The following is a 17,243-nucleotide window of genomic DNA, read 5'->3' as shown; positions in this document are numbered from 1 at the left end:
TCAGGAGAAATTCCACACAGCTTGAAATTTCCAATCCATACTCTCAATATCCAGCTGGTCTGAGGGAATGGAGAAATAAATAGGACACATGTCAATAGCAACTCAGTCCAACCTGTAAGAAAAATTAAGCTTGCCAACGAAAAGATCTCCCACCCTCCAACGAAGACAGACGATCCTTGTTGGGGATTCAATACTCAGAAGAATCAGAACATTCTGTAAGGGACAGACTGGAAGCAGGATGGTGTACTGTCTTCCTAGAGCCAAGCCACTCTAAGACTGAATAGGCTTTTGAAGTGAAAGAGCAAGGGTCCTTTAGTGATGGTTCATATCAGCACTAATGGCACTGCATCCCAAGATCTCTCAGAAAATAGATTGTTTCAGTGAGCTCTTCAGTCTAGCAGAGAAAAGAAGAACAAGATCCAATGGTTGGAAGTTGAAGCTAGACACAAATTCAGAATGGAAATAAGATGTACATTTTTAACAGTGAGGGTTACTAACCATTGAAACAGTTTGCAAAGAGTTGTGATGGATTCTCCATATTTAAATCAAGATTGGATGTTTTTCTAAAAGATCTGCTCAAGAAATTATTTTGGAGGAGTTCTATGGCCTGTGCTATACAGGAGGTCAGACTAGGTGATCACAGTGGTCCCATCTGGCTTTGGAAACTATGAATGGACAGGTTTCAGAGTAACACCTGTATTAGTCCGTATCTGCAAAAAGAACAGGAGTACTTGTGGCACCTTAGACTAACACATTTATCTGAGCATAAGCTTTTGTGGGCTATAGCCCACTTTATCAGATGCACAAAATGGAACATATAGTAAGAAGATATATATACATACAGAGAACATGAAAAAGTGGAAGTAGCCATACCAACTGTAAGAGGTTAATTAATTAAGATGAACTATTATCAGCAGGAGAAAAAAAACTTTTGTGGTGATAATCAAGATGGCCCATTTCAGACAGTTAACAAGAATGTGGGAGGATACTTAACAGGGGGAAATAGATTCAATATGTGTAATGACCCAGCCACTCCCAGTCTCTATTCAAACCCAAGTTAATGGTATCTACGCATCTGATGAAGTGGGCTGTAGCCCACGAAAGCTTATGCTCAAATAAATTTGTTAATCTCTAAGGTGCCACAAGTACTCCTGTTCTTTTTATGAACTGACAGGAAATGACTGCAGAAATGGCTATCCTGCAAAGAGAAATGGGCTGAACACCTCAGAGGCAGCATACCACACAACTGGAGGCATACCAAATATGCTCACTAGTATATTTAAATTGGCAGTTAGTCTCCACATGGGAGACACTTGCCCTCCACTACTGTTCATGAGCAGAACGCCAATTATGGTAGCCCATACTATAACCACTGTGGAAACCACCATGTAGCTAGCAGCCCAAGCAGAAATCAACACATTCATTTTCACTCACCACCTGCTGTGGGGACAGGTGGCAGCTTCCCATGATGTTACAGGACCAAACTAGCATTGTCCTTGCCTGACATCTCATTTCTGCCTTCTGATGTGTCCAAACTCCCAGAAGCATATGTTTCTACTATACTAGAGGTACAGAAGCAAACATATTTTTGGACACAGGTCCTTTTATGTCCCTTATTAGTAAAATAAATTCTGTATGGTAATGCAGCCTCTAAAGAACTCTAAAGAATACATCTCTCTGAGAAGACTGGTGACAGGGGAACACCTGGACACTCTTGATCTGATTTGAATCACCTTGAGGACTGGTCAGACAATTATTCAAAAGGGCATACAAGTTGTACAGAATTCTTCCAAGTTTTGTATCTTTAAATGGGACTTTCTCCATAAGGATCACTCCATACTCATGCAGGGGAGGGACATTTCTTCCATTGCAAAGACAGGATTCCATTCATGCCAAAGTTTTCCATTTGTTGTTTCATATGTCTGCCCTGAATGAGCTGAATGCGCTAAACATTTTTCAACCCAAGGGTTGTTTTTAAAAGTCAGCATTTATGTAGGACCCACATAATCAGGATTGACTTGGAGAAAGACATTTATGAGATGTTGAATGGGTCAGTATTAGATCAGTCTTACTTAACAACTTCACTAATTAGTCAAAAATGGTAGCAAACAACACTGATTATAATTAACTGGAAAGTTCTGCAAAGATTAGAGGTAATGTGAAGCGGCCTAGAGTGGTTAGAAATATGGGCAACACATAAAATGAGCGTTGACTTAGGAAAATGCAATCTAACAGATCTCGGGAAAATAATCTGAAATAAAGATATTGAGTGAGGAAGGAATCTGCACAGGAATAAAGGTGAAAGTACTTGGCAGCTAATTACTTATGAGTTTATAATGAGATGTGGCAACAAAAAGGGCCAATGAACTTTGAGCTATTTATGCAGAGCAACAAGTCACAGAGCAAAAAAATAATAATTCTTCTCTGGTCAGCCCCACTCCTGAAATACTGCTTTCAGCTCTGGACACCTCAGTGCCAAAAAGCTTCGGACAACTGAAGAGAGTTCAAAGGAGGGCAATTAAAAAGATCAGTAAGCAGGAGAAACTAATGTACTGCATGAGGAAAGATTAAAATAGCTTGATATGTAGTACGTCTAGCCTGGTGCAATGATGACTAAGTGGGCATACAACAATCTTCGAACATCTGAAGGGTATAAATGCAGAGGGAGAGAAGCTAATTACTGTATTACAAGAGGACATAAACAGTAACTAGAAGGAATGGAAGGACATTAAGGAAGGGGAAATGTAGGCTGAATATTAGGAAAAGCTCCCTGACAGTGAGATCTATTGGAAGAGGTGGAAGGCACATCATCTGAGAAATGTAAAATTTGACAAGACAAAACACTAGAAAATGTAACAAAGGGAACCATCATATATTGTCAAGGATGCAAACAATTGACTTAATATTCTAGGTCTTTTCCTACTCTACTATTTATGATTGTTTTGCCAGTGATCAATAAAACCAGGGGAAAGACTTGAAAACATAAAAACCTGATACAGTCATTTAGCTTCCACAAAAGGATGGACTTTAAGCAACTTATGTTACTTGAATGACATGTATGGCAGTAACATACTTCAGAAGCTTGCTATAGCTCCAGTGCTTATGAACATGTTATCCCACTTGATAGAATGTATAACTCAACTGAGAGGTTTTGCCGACTCCATAACCTGTAAAGAATACAACCTAAGTGATTTACGAAAAGCAGCAATAACAAACAAATATCTCAGAGAGAGAGAGAGAGAGAGAGAGAGAGAGAGAGAGAGAGAGTGCATGCAACTGAATGTGGGATCTTACAGTATAATGCTATTTCAACAAAAAGAAAAATTACGTCATTTTTCCATAGAAGAAGCAACAAAGCAAAATCCATTTCAAATTCAAAATTAAAATCTGAGGGACATTTTCGTTTCTGAGGCAGAAAAGTAAATAAAAAATACCATAAGTTGGACAGCAGAATAAAGATTCAAAGATAAATGCTGTGATAGATAGAATTTATTTGAACTTATCCAAGATCTTTAGCACTGTGCCCATATTGCATGTCTACATAGTAAACTGCACAGCATGGATTTTGTTCCTTTGGTGCCACCTCTCTTTATTGTTCTGTTTTCACTGACAACTGAGCTGGAAGTAATCGGAGAAGAGCAGGAGAGTGAAAGACAGGAGTGAAGAAAAGGACTTAATTCTTATAAGTTCCTGACCACACAATTTGTCTTTATGTTCCTGAAAAATGGGGAGGGAGGGAGGTAGAAAGAGAACAACCTCACTGGTAGATCAAAATGAGTAGGGAATCTAGTAATTTAAAGTTTTAGACTGCAAGTTTAGCAACTGTTTATTTAAGAATGTTTTTTCTAATGTTCATCTGGCCCCCGCCTAACCTGCTGCTGAATAAACTTCAGTGTAGTAACTGTTATTAAAAATAATTCTTATTCATACATACACTCTATAACCTTGAAACAGCAAATGGCGGACAGCCTCCACTCAGTTACAGAGTCTAGTTTATTAAACTATGGGGAACTTTCATGTTACTTCATGGAAAGAGTGGATGTAATAACACATACACACAATATGTAATTGTATCTAAAATTACTGATTATATCAAAAAGAGCAATCAATAGACTTTTTAAAAACAAATGCAGCTGTTTTAGTGCCATGACAGTTTCGAACAGCTCTCCCTGGTACTCTCTCTTTTATTATGCTGCATAATCGTTCTCAAAAACTTGGATCCATGCCTGCCCACCAGTAGACTAGGTGAAAGGGTCTAACACCACATTGCAATACTTACCATCACCAAAGAGATGAGTCACAAGCTTTGTGAGCACTTGTTTTAGATTGAATTCCACCAGCCGCACTGCCTCCATGGTGTGCGTCTCCTGCTTGTGTGCTGTGTGGTGCCCTTGCTCAAACAACTGTAAATTTTCTCCATCTTCGATGCTGCTGAACAACTAAACCAACAAAACAAAGCACATTGTTTTGTATTAGTGACTTTTTAATGAAGTTTTATTGACACTAGTAGGGAGTTCAGCTGCTGAGTCTTCAGCATGAAATAGAAATTTAAAGATTATGGTTTTGTATTGATGTAATTGTGGGCATATTTTTTTTCCTGAAGAACCTTTATTATGGACAATGATGCCAACAAATATACAAGAAAAAAACCCAGCTTGACTTTCAGGACCCAGGTTGAGTTTGCATGGATGGCAGTTAGAAAAACATCTATTTATTTATAGACTGAGCATATTTGTTATGGAAATCAAGAGGCAATAAACACTGCATCTTAAAAATCACTTTCCAGAGCAGAGCCAAACACTTCAAAGCTGTAGCCAAAAGTAAAGAAAAATGTAAGAGAAGCTGGAGTTTCTAGTTGAAAGATACACAATGTTTGAAACCTCACAGTTGTTTTTAATTTTTATTTAAAATTTGTTGCAAATTCCATTCTTTAAACAACAAGATGAACTATCAAACATTCAATCAACTGAGCTTTACAACTTGATTCTGTACACTATGATTATTTATAGCTACTAATTACAGAAATCTATTTGTAGACACGAGATTCATAAATCTATTTATAGTAACAAATTAAATCAATATGTTTGGGATGGGAAATTCACAAATAAATTTTTAAACCATTTTTTACTTCAGAAGTTATCATGATAAATAAGAATACCCAAAACAGATAACACAATGTAGTACATCCAAGTTATATCACAATATTAATATATAATAAAATTTGTTATAGCTTGAAAAAGTTTTCAAAATTAAAATGCTCAATAAAAATCTATGAAAAAATTGTATAAATGAAAGACTATAAACATAAGCTAGCTTTGGAAACCCAAAAATAGTTTCCAAGATCTCAAACTTTGTGTGACTGACCCATCCCTAATAAGAACACTTTGATTCTTCCCAAAGAGACCTGCAGTTCATGCTAGAATTTAAGCCACATTCAGAATAGCCACAATAGAATGTGCCTGCCCTTAATATTGCAGCTGCCTTCCAAAAGGATTAGCTAAAAATCTGCACACCTCTCATGTGTATCGCATAGTGGTTGAATCCAACTGTCTCTTCCATTGCACCACAAAGGGAAGCAGGTGGGATGGGTGTTTGAGTGTGTATGAGAGACTCCCCTCCACAAAGTACTTTGTACCCTATGGGCAAGTGCACTCAGCTGAAAGCAAGAAGTTCAGATTTCACTTCTACTTACTGCTGTTTATATTTCTATATTTCACCACTCTTATTCTTCAGCATGGTTTATAAATATTTTAGAAGACAGTCAAATTGCTTCCCCTGTTGTACGCATAAATTAACTGCAAGGCAGCACAAGGTCATTTCAGGCAGTGCTGAGAATAGAACCCAGGTCTCTAACAGGGAAGACCCAAGACACATTGTGTTTCAAATTACTATGTCGAACCAGCATACATGTCTATCTGGTCTATAGCCACTGTTCTAGCCACTACATAACACTCCCCTCCCAGAGCCAGGAACAGAATTCAGGAATCCAAATCTCAATATACTGCAGCTGCCTACCAAACAGCTGTGTAACTGAACTGCTAAATATGTGTAGTGTCCTTCTGGCATGCCTGGTCCACAACAAAAATAATATATTCTTTGTAGTTTGCATAATAGAGGGCTGTCCTGGGGATCTGAAAATCCAGGAATCATACCCTACCGATGACCTATTTATTATTCCAATTTTCTTTTTTTAAAACTAATTATTTACTTACTTTAAAACATACTTAAAACAAGATTTTAAAGTTATAAACCATTAAAATCTCAATAAAAGCACATAAAGTGTAACCAACCACAGGTGATCTGTATATCTCTTACTTGTCAAACAATTTGATTGCTGGTGTCACACTGTGGAAGATCTGAAAGCTGAGAGGCATGACAACAATAAATATATGGGTAAACGGGACAAGAGAGGGCAACGAATTATACACATAAATCCTTGTGCACACAACCCCTCTCATCCAGCCTGATGATTCAGGTAATAAAGATTGATGGTAGATCCCTTGAACTTTTAACAGATGGAACAAGGGGAAACTTGGAGGTTAGCACTTTTCCTGGAACAGAAGTGTACATAATACAACATAATCATCCCCATAACAGCAGCTAGCCATGGAGTAGAGGCAGGACCGCCAAGAGCGGGCTCGGGCTGCGTGAAAATTTTTTTTCGGGCCTCCCAACAATATTTACACCTTGTAAAATATTGCATCCTCTACTCAGAACCAACGAATCCGGGCCCCGGGCCCACATCCGGACCGCTCGGCCCCAGTAATTTGCACTGGCTCTCCCCCTCCCCCTCGTCAGCCCTGAGTAGAGGATGCAATTTTAGCTCACTTCATGTAGACATGAAGCTGTTATACTGAAGAAGCTCAGCAGCAGAATGCAAACCCTTTCAAGTAGGGTAACAAACAGCCTTGTAAATATTGTGCATCATAACAAGTTTGCATGGATTCAAATCCCTGATGTCCAGAAGGTTTTCCCATGATCAATTCTTCTTGTAAATCCATAAGCAAATGTCAATGTTGACACTTTTCTGATATTTGCAGTACTTGCTGTCTCACAAGAACTGGAAAAGAAGCAGGCTTCTGATGTAACAACATAAATTTATCTGAGATCAAAGTTATTATAAAACTGTGCTATAATTATTACGTGAACCAAAATATTAAACAAGATAGTTCACAATAAGTAGAGAATCACAGAAGGTAACCATGTACTAGGCAACTGCCTGCTAGAGTCAGAGACACATGGGGCAAGCAGAAGTACTTCTTCCCATCTATTTGATTTCCCAGGTCAACCTCTCCCTTTGTGAAACCAAGTGAAAATGGCTTCTACTGATTACATTAAATATATTCAGCGGATCAAAGGCACAGAAAATATGCATTATGATTGGCCCATTTGATCTATCCCAGCAAACGTGTCTTGAACTCAAAATGTACTATGAACAGTATCCTTCACAATTAACAGATGCCCACAGAGTTAACAAAACAAAAACAAAAACAACTTGTAAAATGCTTTTTTAGAAGTTCTAATAAACCACTGCTGACTTTCAAATGCAGGTCACAATTAATCAAGGCTAATTTCTAGCACAAATATCACAGACGTACTGCAGAACAGGAGAAGTTTGAATTTAATTATTAGAAACCAAGATTGGGAGAGTGAGTGGAAAAACACCCACTACGGTATCACATGAACTGGTCTAATATTACGAGTCAGGAGGTGACTTGGTTGGGAAACAGAAAAAAGAACCCAAAGTCAGATTCCTGTGTTGTCTTCAGCGTGTCACAGAAAAAAAGGAAAAGAGGAAAAAAGAAAATAGCAAATAAAATGAGTACTCATCACTCTAACAAAAAGGAAGGCAGCAGCTTTAAAAATTATTTATTGCACTTTGAAATAAGAACAAGAGGTTCATCTTGCAAGTGACCATTTGAAAGTTAAAAAATACTCTTTTCCTCACTGGCATTTTTTCTGCATTGCCCAAACAAAACAAATTGTTTCCACCACAGCATCCACTTGACCTTACCGCTAGCTGCACAGATCAATCATCTAAAACTCTATGGCTATGTCTACACTAAGAGCTAGGGCTGTGATTCCCAACTCACACAGAGCTAGAACACTAAAATTGTAGTGTAATTTGGGGTCATTTAAGCTAAGAGCTGCAGAGATATGAACCCAGTGGGAAGAACAAAAAACAGCCATAAAAAAAAAAGAAAAGAAAAGAAAGAAAAAAGAAAAACCAAAACCCAGCTGGGGAATTTTTTTGTGCAGAATTCAAGCTGCGTCTTCTCTTTTTCTTTTCTTTTCTTCTTTGCACAGAGCTCAAACTATTGATGTGATGTGGGTCAAAATAGTCTCAGTCTGTCAAGTTATACCCAAGGTAGTGCACGACACCACTAAATCTTTGTGGGACCCAAAGTGATAATAGTATTTAAGAAAATACATAATTTTTTTTAATGCGTGTATGCACCAATATGGCTAGAGGGTTCCATTCCTGACACTTTATATTCTTTAAAACTTGACTCTTGCAAGTGCTCTAAAATCCAAATGGTTACTCAGACCGCTTTGAAATTTGATGTGCCTCATCATGGAGGTGCAAGGTAGTATTAGCGATCCAAATTTGGGGGTCAACTGACCAAAGGCTTCCCAAGTTGCAGCCCCGCCCCTCCCCCCCCGGAAAAAAACAACCAAACAAAAAAAATCAGTTCTCTTCTGCTGCCCTATCTGTTGAACTGAGAGGCACTAATAACTAGATGAATCTCAGACTTCCTTGAGATAGATGACTGTGATTCACCCTTCAATTATCATCATTTAAGATAAATTAATCACATGCTCCCACCTAAGACAGTAGGAGTTTTGGACTGAGTAACTGGAGGTCGCTACAATTGGTGAGTCATGGTGGGGGATGTAATCCAGGTCTTTGGGGAAAAGTTAGACATGAATGCTTCCTGGGAGGAGAGCAGTATTAGGGGTGGAGGAGTGGGGAAATAGAGGGAATGGGTTTGGGGCTGCAGCAAAGGGAGGGGAGCTTTGGGAAGTGGGATAAATGGCGATGGGTGGTAGGAGAAACAGGTGGTACATTTCAGCAACTGTAGGGGTGGCAGAATAAAGGTATATGTGTATTGGGGCATTGACGAAAAAGGGTAGGGTTAACTATGCAACCTTAACCGTGTATTTCCTGGTTTTCATAAGTCTGAGTTTTCCTCAACTCAACCTACTGCAAGGAGACAATATACCACCAAGCAACCTTAACTCTGCATTAATGTCATTTTTTTGCCATTTTATTATTAATTCAGATGTAACATTAAAACATGTTCACGAACCTCTTAAAATACATAAATTCAATCATCCAGGAGCTCTGCAGTTTGATGGGATCTCTGGTGCCTAAGTCAGTTGGTTTACTTCTTCCAAGGGAATCACATGCAGCTCCAATAATTTAACTGGGGGGGAAAATCTTTTGTTCTGGCATATGTGAAATGGATTAAATGTAGTTCTTGACTGGCAAGCTCCCATATTGCAAAATGCCACCATTAGGATATGCACTAATTAGCATCCTTGCTGGCATGTTCCACAGAAGCCTGATCTACACACAGTTCTCGTATCAGGATAATTATTTTACTAAGGCCCCAAGGGTGTGACTTTTTTGTAAATTGATATAGTTATATTGGTACAAGTCCTAATGTGGATTCAAGTTATATCATTATAAAAAATGCCTTATATTGGTATAGTTATTCCCCTTCCTGTACCGGAATAAGCTATCCTGGTATAAGCACATTTTTACCAGTATAACTATGTTCACACTAGGAGGCTTGTACTGCTTTAATTATACCAGTATAAGTAAAGCAGTACAACTTGTGTGTGTGTAAACAAGCCCAGGGAAGCCAACTACTGAATAGGATGGAGAATGACCTACAGTCTCACCCATTTTAGTGCCTATTCTAAACTTTTATGCCAAGAACTTCTGCATCAGAACACATGGATATAGTTTAATAATTTCACATACAACATTATCACGTCCAAGCTGCAGCCATGTCATGTGTGTTCACTCTTTCAGAGTAGATTGTGAAAAATAGACCATTTTATTATAACCTGTCCACTTAATTTTACAAGCAGAAGAATAAAGGTTTGGTTTAGTGATGTGATGAACAACTGTGACTAGATGGGAGAAAGGCTCAGAAGTTGAATTAACCATGCTTATTGTGTGCTTACAAAGAGGGACTTCTCAGGTCAGAAGCCAATTCTAGTGGCAGGGATTTACAGTAGCCAATCAGAATGAAGGAATTCACATTATCCACGTATGGTTATAGAGATTTTTTTCCACCAGCTGTATAGTGATTATGCAAATCCTTGTGTTAAGATTATGTAATAAGTACCCTCCACCAGTGAGAGTACCAAAAAAAAAATCAAAAAAAAAATCAGCATTCTGTGGGTATGAGGTCTACACTGCAGCTAGGTGCAAGCCTCTCAGCCCAGGACTTGCACTAGTGGGACTCAAGCTAGCAGCTAAAAATAGCAATGTGGATGTTCTAGCTTAGAGAAGAGCTCAGGCTCTGAAAGCCAGAGGTTGGATGGGCTTGAGAGGCTGAGCTTCCGCTCAAATTGGAACGTCCACATTTCTATTTTTAGAGTGCTAATTCGAGTCCCATTACTGCAAGTGCATACCTTCCCAGCTGCAGTGTAGACATACCTTGCACGATTAACAAATAACCCGAGAACTGCCATTTATTCACAGTAGAGAGAGTTGTACAGTATCCCTTGTTCTAACTTAGTGAGAATTCCATTTCAGCATATTCACTCAAATCTCGAATGAGTCTAAGTTCTTTCTGAATACACTACTTAAGAATATTTACCGGTCACCTGGATGTTCAGATACCATGGTGATGAATCTGATATAAAAACCTAGATTAGACTAATTAGATAAATAGACACAATTTTGGAGCTCACCAACAATTTTTGACTTTTGTGAAAAATGTGACTCAGTTTTCCTTTTAAGAAAAAATTTCAATTCCCCCCCCCCCACCAATTTTTGGTCAACTCTACATAGATTAGTAGAGAACACCTAATCAATCAGTGATGTTAGGATGGCAAAGATTAAGGAAATTCTGATTAAAAGGGGCACTGACAATGTCACAGTATTCTGCCTACTGTTCTTCTCTGTTTTTAAATACATAACCAATTGGAAACTTAAAAACATCTGTTTCCTTACCAAATTTTCTACCATATTTACACATCAATTTATTATTGAAAGGTTATTCAAACTTATTTTTGTGAAAGGAAAAAATCAAAAATGTTAAACTTCCTCCTTTACAAAATTATAGTTTTTTAAAAGAAACAAGAAAAAAATTGATTTATCAATACTGACAATATCCCTATAAATAAACAAGCAGCTGTACTCTAAATCCACTTACCAATATCAAAGCATTTTCATATTTTTTAAAATATACTGTATTTTATAAACTGATGGATTAGCAATGACATTTATCTGGAGCTGGTGCATCAACAAGAAAACTTCCTGCCATCCCAAGTAGTCTCTGACACAACAAAACTTGTGCAATCACACCCAATCTAAGCAGCGTCAATCACTGAGAAGATGCATGAGCCAGTGTGTTAATAATGGAGTACTCTATGCTGCTTACTGACAATCTTTTGGCTTGGGAAGAGAGCAAAAAAAATTATTTCAGACAGTAAGCCTGCTCATCTTTCTTAATCTCTGGAAGCTTCAATCTTCATTCCTCCAAATACAGCAGTGTTTCTCAAACTGGGGTCGCCGCTGGTGTAGGGAAAGACCCTGGTGGGCTGGGCCGGTCTGTTTACCTGCCCCGCCCACAGGTCTGGCCAATCATGGCTCCCACTGGCCATGGTTCGCCGCTGCAGGCCAATGGGAGCTGCTGGAAGTGATGCGGGCCAAGGGATGTACCGGCTGCTGCTTCCAGCGGCCCCCGCTGGGCCGCAGCAGCGAACTGCAGCCAGTGGGAGCTGCGATCGGCTGGACCTGTGGATGGGGCAGGTAAACAAACCGGCCTGGCCCGCCAGGGGCTTTCCCTACACAAGCGGCGATCCCAGTTTGAGAAACACTGAAATACAGGAAACAAATTTTTATTTTATTTTTTATTCTTTTTAATCTAGCAAAAATGTTTCTTTAAAGGAAGACTAAGTATGTCGCTTGGAATAACACAGAAAAAGCTATCATATTCAAAGGGTATCAGACTCACAATGATCCATTTCAAGTTCATAATGCTATAATTCTTCATTCCTTTAACAAACTAAACCTTTTCAAATACATCCGTGGATGAAATTTGCTTTTTGTCTCCTGATTAAAGAAGCTGGTTTGATAAATTTGTCTTGAAATACATACTTTAATTTTGAACTGACTTCTGAGTAAGATGGGAGTTCCAAACATTTATTTTATTTATTTATATTTAGAATAATAAAGATGCCTACCCAAGCTCCTAGGTGCTCTAACGTAATTAATCATTGTGACCCAGGGACCTATTTATGCTAACTGGCAGAGGGCATAAACGATGCATAAATCTGGTATTTACAGATCACCAGACTATGGGGATCTGTGTAACAAAATGTGAGGTCTCTAATGAAAGCCTGTGTCATACTGTTCATCACAATCATTGAGAGATGTATGTACAGCTGATATCTAAGGAGTTATGTATCTGTACAAAAATTATGTTCTTAAAACAGGTAAAGTGACACCCCCTAGAATTGTTCCACCAAAAACATTTCTCTCTCTGGCTATGTGTAAATTAAGTATTGTAATCTTTACAATGGAGGTCTATTTACATATTGAGTCAAAAGCTAATAAAGGAAAGTCAAATCAGCATGAAAGAAGCACACGGGAAAAAAATAAATTGCAGGGGGGTTATCTTGTTTGCAAACTAAAACTATGATATGGGAGACTATTTATAAGGGGCAGATGAACCCCCTGTGTTTCCCTTCAATCTGGTGGGACAAACTGCAATCAGGCTTGATCTTACAGGAAGAGGACTCAACCAAATTGGCTGCAAATGCTGGGGAAAGAACATGGGATAAGCTATTTTGTAGGAGACAGGGGAATGCCTTGTTAGTTAAGTTTAGTCTCTAGAAAGCATGTTATAATGTTGTTTAATACATAACCATTTGTTCCCATCTCTCATACTGGTTTTTATTTGAATTTCTATTCGTTCTTAAATAAATTTCCTTTTGTTTTATAATTAAGACCCTACTTGAATCACAGGATGATTGTCAAATAATTGCAACTGAATTGCAGACAAGTCATAGAAAATTGCAGATAAGTTATAATGGACCTTTATTAATTGTGGTAATTTGGAAAAGCAAGAGAAGACTTATTTCTTTAAGAAAAAATTGCTGGAATGATATAAACACTCAAGTATTATGCCTGCTCATTTTTTTTTATACCCAGACATTTCACTGTAACTATATTACAGTTATTAATGCGCGGAGATGACCACAGGAGTTCTGCTGCTGTCAGCTTGTATAAATGGGGTTCTACTGTACTAATGGGGGAAAAGTGTGGTTGCAAACCTCAAAATGTATGCAAAATCGTGGACTGTGCAAAGTAATTAAAATCAAAATTGTGGTGGAAGCTTAATATTGTGGGATCCACAGTATCACATATTAAGTGGGGCTTTATTTATAATTTAACTCAAGTGCTGTATGTAATACAGGGACAGTGCTCTAAGGTAAAACCTGTAAGCTGCTCCTTTGGAAACACAGGATCTGGGATTTCTGTGGGCATCCAGTGAACAGGAGCTGGATACCACAGGGGGATACATTGAAAAGACTTGGGAGCTTGGGTGCATTTATTGTTAACTTGCAAGGCAAGGACAGGGCTGGCAGGGTTAGGGAGTTTACACCTAGCTAGTATGAGCAGGACTCCCTTGTGCTGGAGGACAGGTGGTAACAAGGTGAGGCTCAACCTGCATGCCCCGAGAAGTGTGAAAATCATACAATATGTACAATTAAATTAAACCTCAGCGCACTGAAATAAGTTCCACAGGAACTTGACCAGCCATTCACCTGCAGCACTTCATCATCTAGGAAGCACATCCTCAGCCTTCTCCAAGACCTTATCAGACAGGTGTCCTCTGCAGAGTGCCTGGAAAGTTACCAAATTTTTGGATATTTCAGACCAAGGGGTGGGTTCAAGAATCTTGGACCCTACACAGAGAATACCCTGCCAACCTGTGTTATAATAAGGGGACTCCAGTTTGGGTGCCCCTACTGATCCTGGGATGCTGAACAATTATTCAAGTCGGGGTGCAACACCATGCTCTGAGTGTTCCTAGCCTCTGTTTGTCAGAAGCTAGGAGTGGACAACAGGTGATGGATCAGTCCATGACTGCCTGTTCTATTCATTCCCTCTGAAGCTCATGGCATTGACCATTGTTGGAAGATAGGATACTGGGCTAGATGGACCTTTGGTCTGACCCAGTATGGCTGTTCTTATGTCCAGTTTCCTGTGGGAAGCTGGTACCAAATGAAGCCTATTTTTAAATCAGTCTTTTCATCCATTCTACCTCACAATAAGATAGATATTTTAGCCAAGACTTGTTAGCCAGGGAGAGGCGCTCATTACAGAGGGAATGTCCACTGAAAACATTTTTCTTTCATGTCACTGCTCCTCTTTTATCTCCTCCCCTTCTGTTTCCTGTCCCTTCTCTCCCAGTCAGGAGATGCCACTCATGTGGATAAGAATGCATAGTCCAACCCGTGCCAATCATGACTATGCATTACATTTAACTGGTAGCCCTTCATCACAAAATTGGCATTGACTGGAACCCTTGTTGGCAATCTTAACAGAGGCCCTTGATTGAGTGAGCAAGAAAAATAAATAAGTTTTAATCCCTTAAGAGCATCACTCCAGAACAAATTTGAGGACATTAAGAAAGCTGTACTGCCACTATCCTCTAATTGTTTTGTTTTGTTTTTTTTGGGGGGGGGGGGGTAGCTAAATGGCATGGCTCGGACAATACCAGTCAGTCCTGCTCTCCACTTGCATCTGACGCTTACTGTGTTTCTGGATTTTGAGGTTCTTTGACCAAGTGCGGTAGCAACACCTCATTCCCATTATGAAAAAGGTAAGTTGAAATATTTACCTTTCCTCATTCTTGTCATGCTTCCAATTACATGAACAGATTATTTAAAAAAAGTAACATTGTTAAAAAAATTACTTAGAACAAAAAGTAGACTTCCATGGGGCGCTCCATGTGGACCCCAAACAACAGGGGCTGGAGTCTCCAAATTCTAAATTTCCTCACTGATAACTCTATATAACCATTTTGATCCTCCTCCTATAACACACTGGATGGACAACAAGAAGACATGTCTCAACTGCCCACACTTCGAACTGATACTCATAGACAAAATTAAGATTAACTATAACTTACTTTCTCCCTGACAGGCTTTGCTCTAAGGATCTGGAAAAGAAAGCCGATGTTGATGAAGGGCTGTATGAATATGAAGTGGCACAAAATCTCATCACAATTCAAATAATAGCAGTTCATATATCCCTGTTTTTCCAGGGTAATAGATTCCAGAATAACTGAAGGTATCTGATCATAAACCCACCTTAGCTACTGATATTTTCAAACAATGTGTTTTGCAAAACCTCCATGTCAAAACATGAATTCCACAGAAAACCAGCTGAGAATCAGAAATCAAATATTGGGAAACTTCCACAGTAGAAATCCCTCTATTAATAATATTTAAATGTCTGGCCTCCCTTTTCTTCAATTCAAAACATATTCATTCTCCCAACTGGTATTTAGGAAGGGGGTGGGGAGGAGAGAGAATCTGAATCTGATAAACAAATCAGGTTGTTTTCCATCTACCACTATCAGACACACAGACCAAACTGCTGGTGAGACTACCTAATCCCCATAAAGTTAAATGCCATTGATCCCGCGACCCATTCAGGTTGCTCTCAGGAATGTGGCCAGCCAGGAAAGCACCCGGTATCATCAGCAGTGGGCTTGTTCCAAACCCCAACGTTTTTAGAACTCTGTTAAACACATTTTTTTAAAAATCACAGACCTAGATACGCTACTAAGTCCTTTAACCTACTTGTTAAGGGTCTTCCCACAAAATCCTGCTGTTGGAGCTATACAGGATAGTTGTGTTCTCAGTTAATTATGGCAGATAAACTGCTTATTGCCAAAAAAAATGAAAATGTACAGACTTCCTCCCCATCTATAACCTGCTGTCTTGAAAGAAACCCTGAGGCCCTTCGGATATTTGAACATGAATTACATGAACAACATAGCTACAAGAAATCTCACAACACTCCCATGAGGAAGATATGGTCTTAATAAAGATTGGGGGTGGTGGAGGGGGGAAGCAAATCACATCTGAAAAAAGAACAAATAAGGCCATCAATATTTTGGCCATGAGAAATACCGCAGTGTCACTGTATAAAGCAATGGTGCAGCTCATGTGGAATGCTAAATTCAACTTTGGTCACTTAAGCCTCCATTTTTTAAAAAGCATCTGTGCTAAAGTTGGAGATTTGAGAGCACGTGTACCAATGAATGCACATAACCCCAGCCTGTGCATTTTTAGCAGCTGTTTCAGTGTGAGTCAGACACATGCAAAAGTATGTGCCCACTTTAGAAAATATAGGCCTCATTCTGTAAACTGACATCTGAGAGCTGAAACAGATATGGTTCAGAAATGGGAAACAAAATCTATTAGAGGCAGCATGGGGCTTTCATCTGATGAAAGTCTGAATTGACTCACAGGACTCAATTATTTGACATCCTTTGTACACTGGAGTAAATTCACAGATTTCAGAGAACTTAGTCAGGTTTACATTGGTGTACTGCAAGGGAAAACAGAATGGGGCCTGCACTTTTTAATATGGCAAGGGGAAAACAAGAGGAGAGAAGAGAAAATAGAGATGTGTAGAAAATATAATTGTACAGAGAAGGCTAATTGGATGTTCCCATCTATCTCAATCTAGAAAACAAAAACAGAAGGGTACTTGACTAAATTAGGAGATAACATTTAAAACAGATAAAAGGAAATGACTTTTTATACGATATATAATTAATATCATAGAATCATAGAATATCAGGGGTGGAAGGGACCTCAGGAGGTCATCTAGTCCAACTCCCTGCTTAAAGCAGGACCAATCCCCAACGAAATCATCCCAGCCAGGGCTTTGTCAAGCCAGGCCTTAAAAACCTCTAAGGAAAGAGATTCCACCTCCCTAGGTAACCCATTCCAGTGCTTCACAATCCTCCTAG

The 17,243-nt window shown here is 38.9% G+C and overlaps 1 protein-coding gene across 3 annotated transcripts in view; it reads right to left on the bottom strand.

Annotated features, from left to right (window-relative positions):
- Nucleotides 1-17,243, bottom strand: part of FARS2 (phenylalanyl-tRNA synthetase 2, mitochondrial) — a 407,483-nt gene that overhangs the window by 310,915 nt on the left and 79,325 nt on the right. For all 3 annotated transcript variants that reach the window (XM_075062831.1, XM_075062829.1, XM_075062830.1), the window contains one exon: nucleotides 4,280-4,439. In XM_075062831.1, the coding sequence (XP_074918932.1) occupies nucleotides 4,280-4,439 (160 nt within the window). The remainder of the gene's footprint in view (nucleotides 1-4,279; nucleotides 4,440-17,243) is intronic.

The sequence above is a fragment of the Chelonoidis abingdonii genome, chromosome 2 (genome assembly GCF_003597395.2).
Source record: "Chelonoidis abingdonii isolate Lonesome George chromosome 2, CheloAbing_2.0, whole genome shotgun sequence".
Taxonomy (NCBI): domain Eukaryota; kingdom Metazoa; phylum Chordata; order Testudines; family Testudinidae; genus Chelonoidis; species Chelonoidis abingdonii.
The sequence above is the reverse complement of the archived record's forward strand: the minus strand, read 5'-3'. Positions and strand labels throughout refer to the sequence as shown.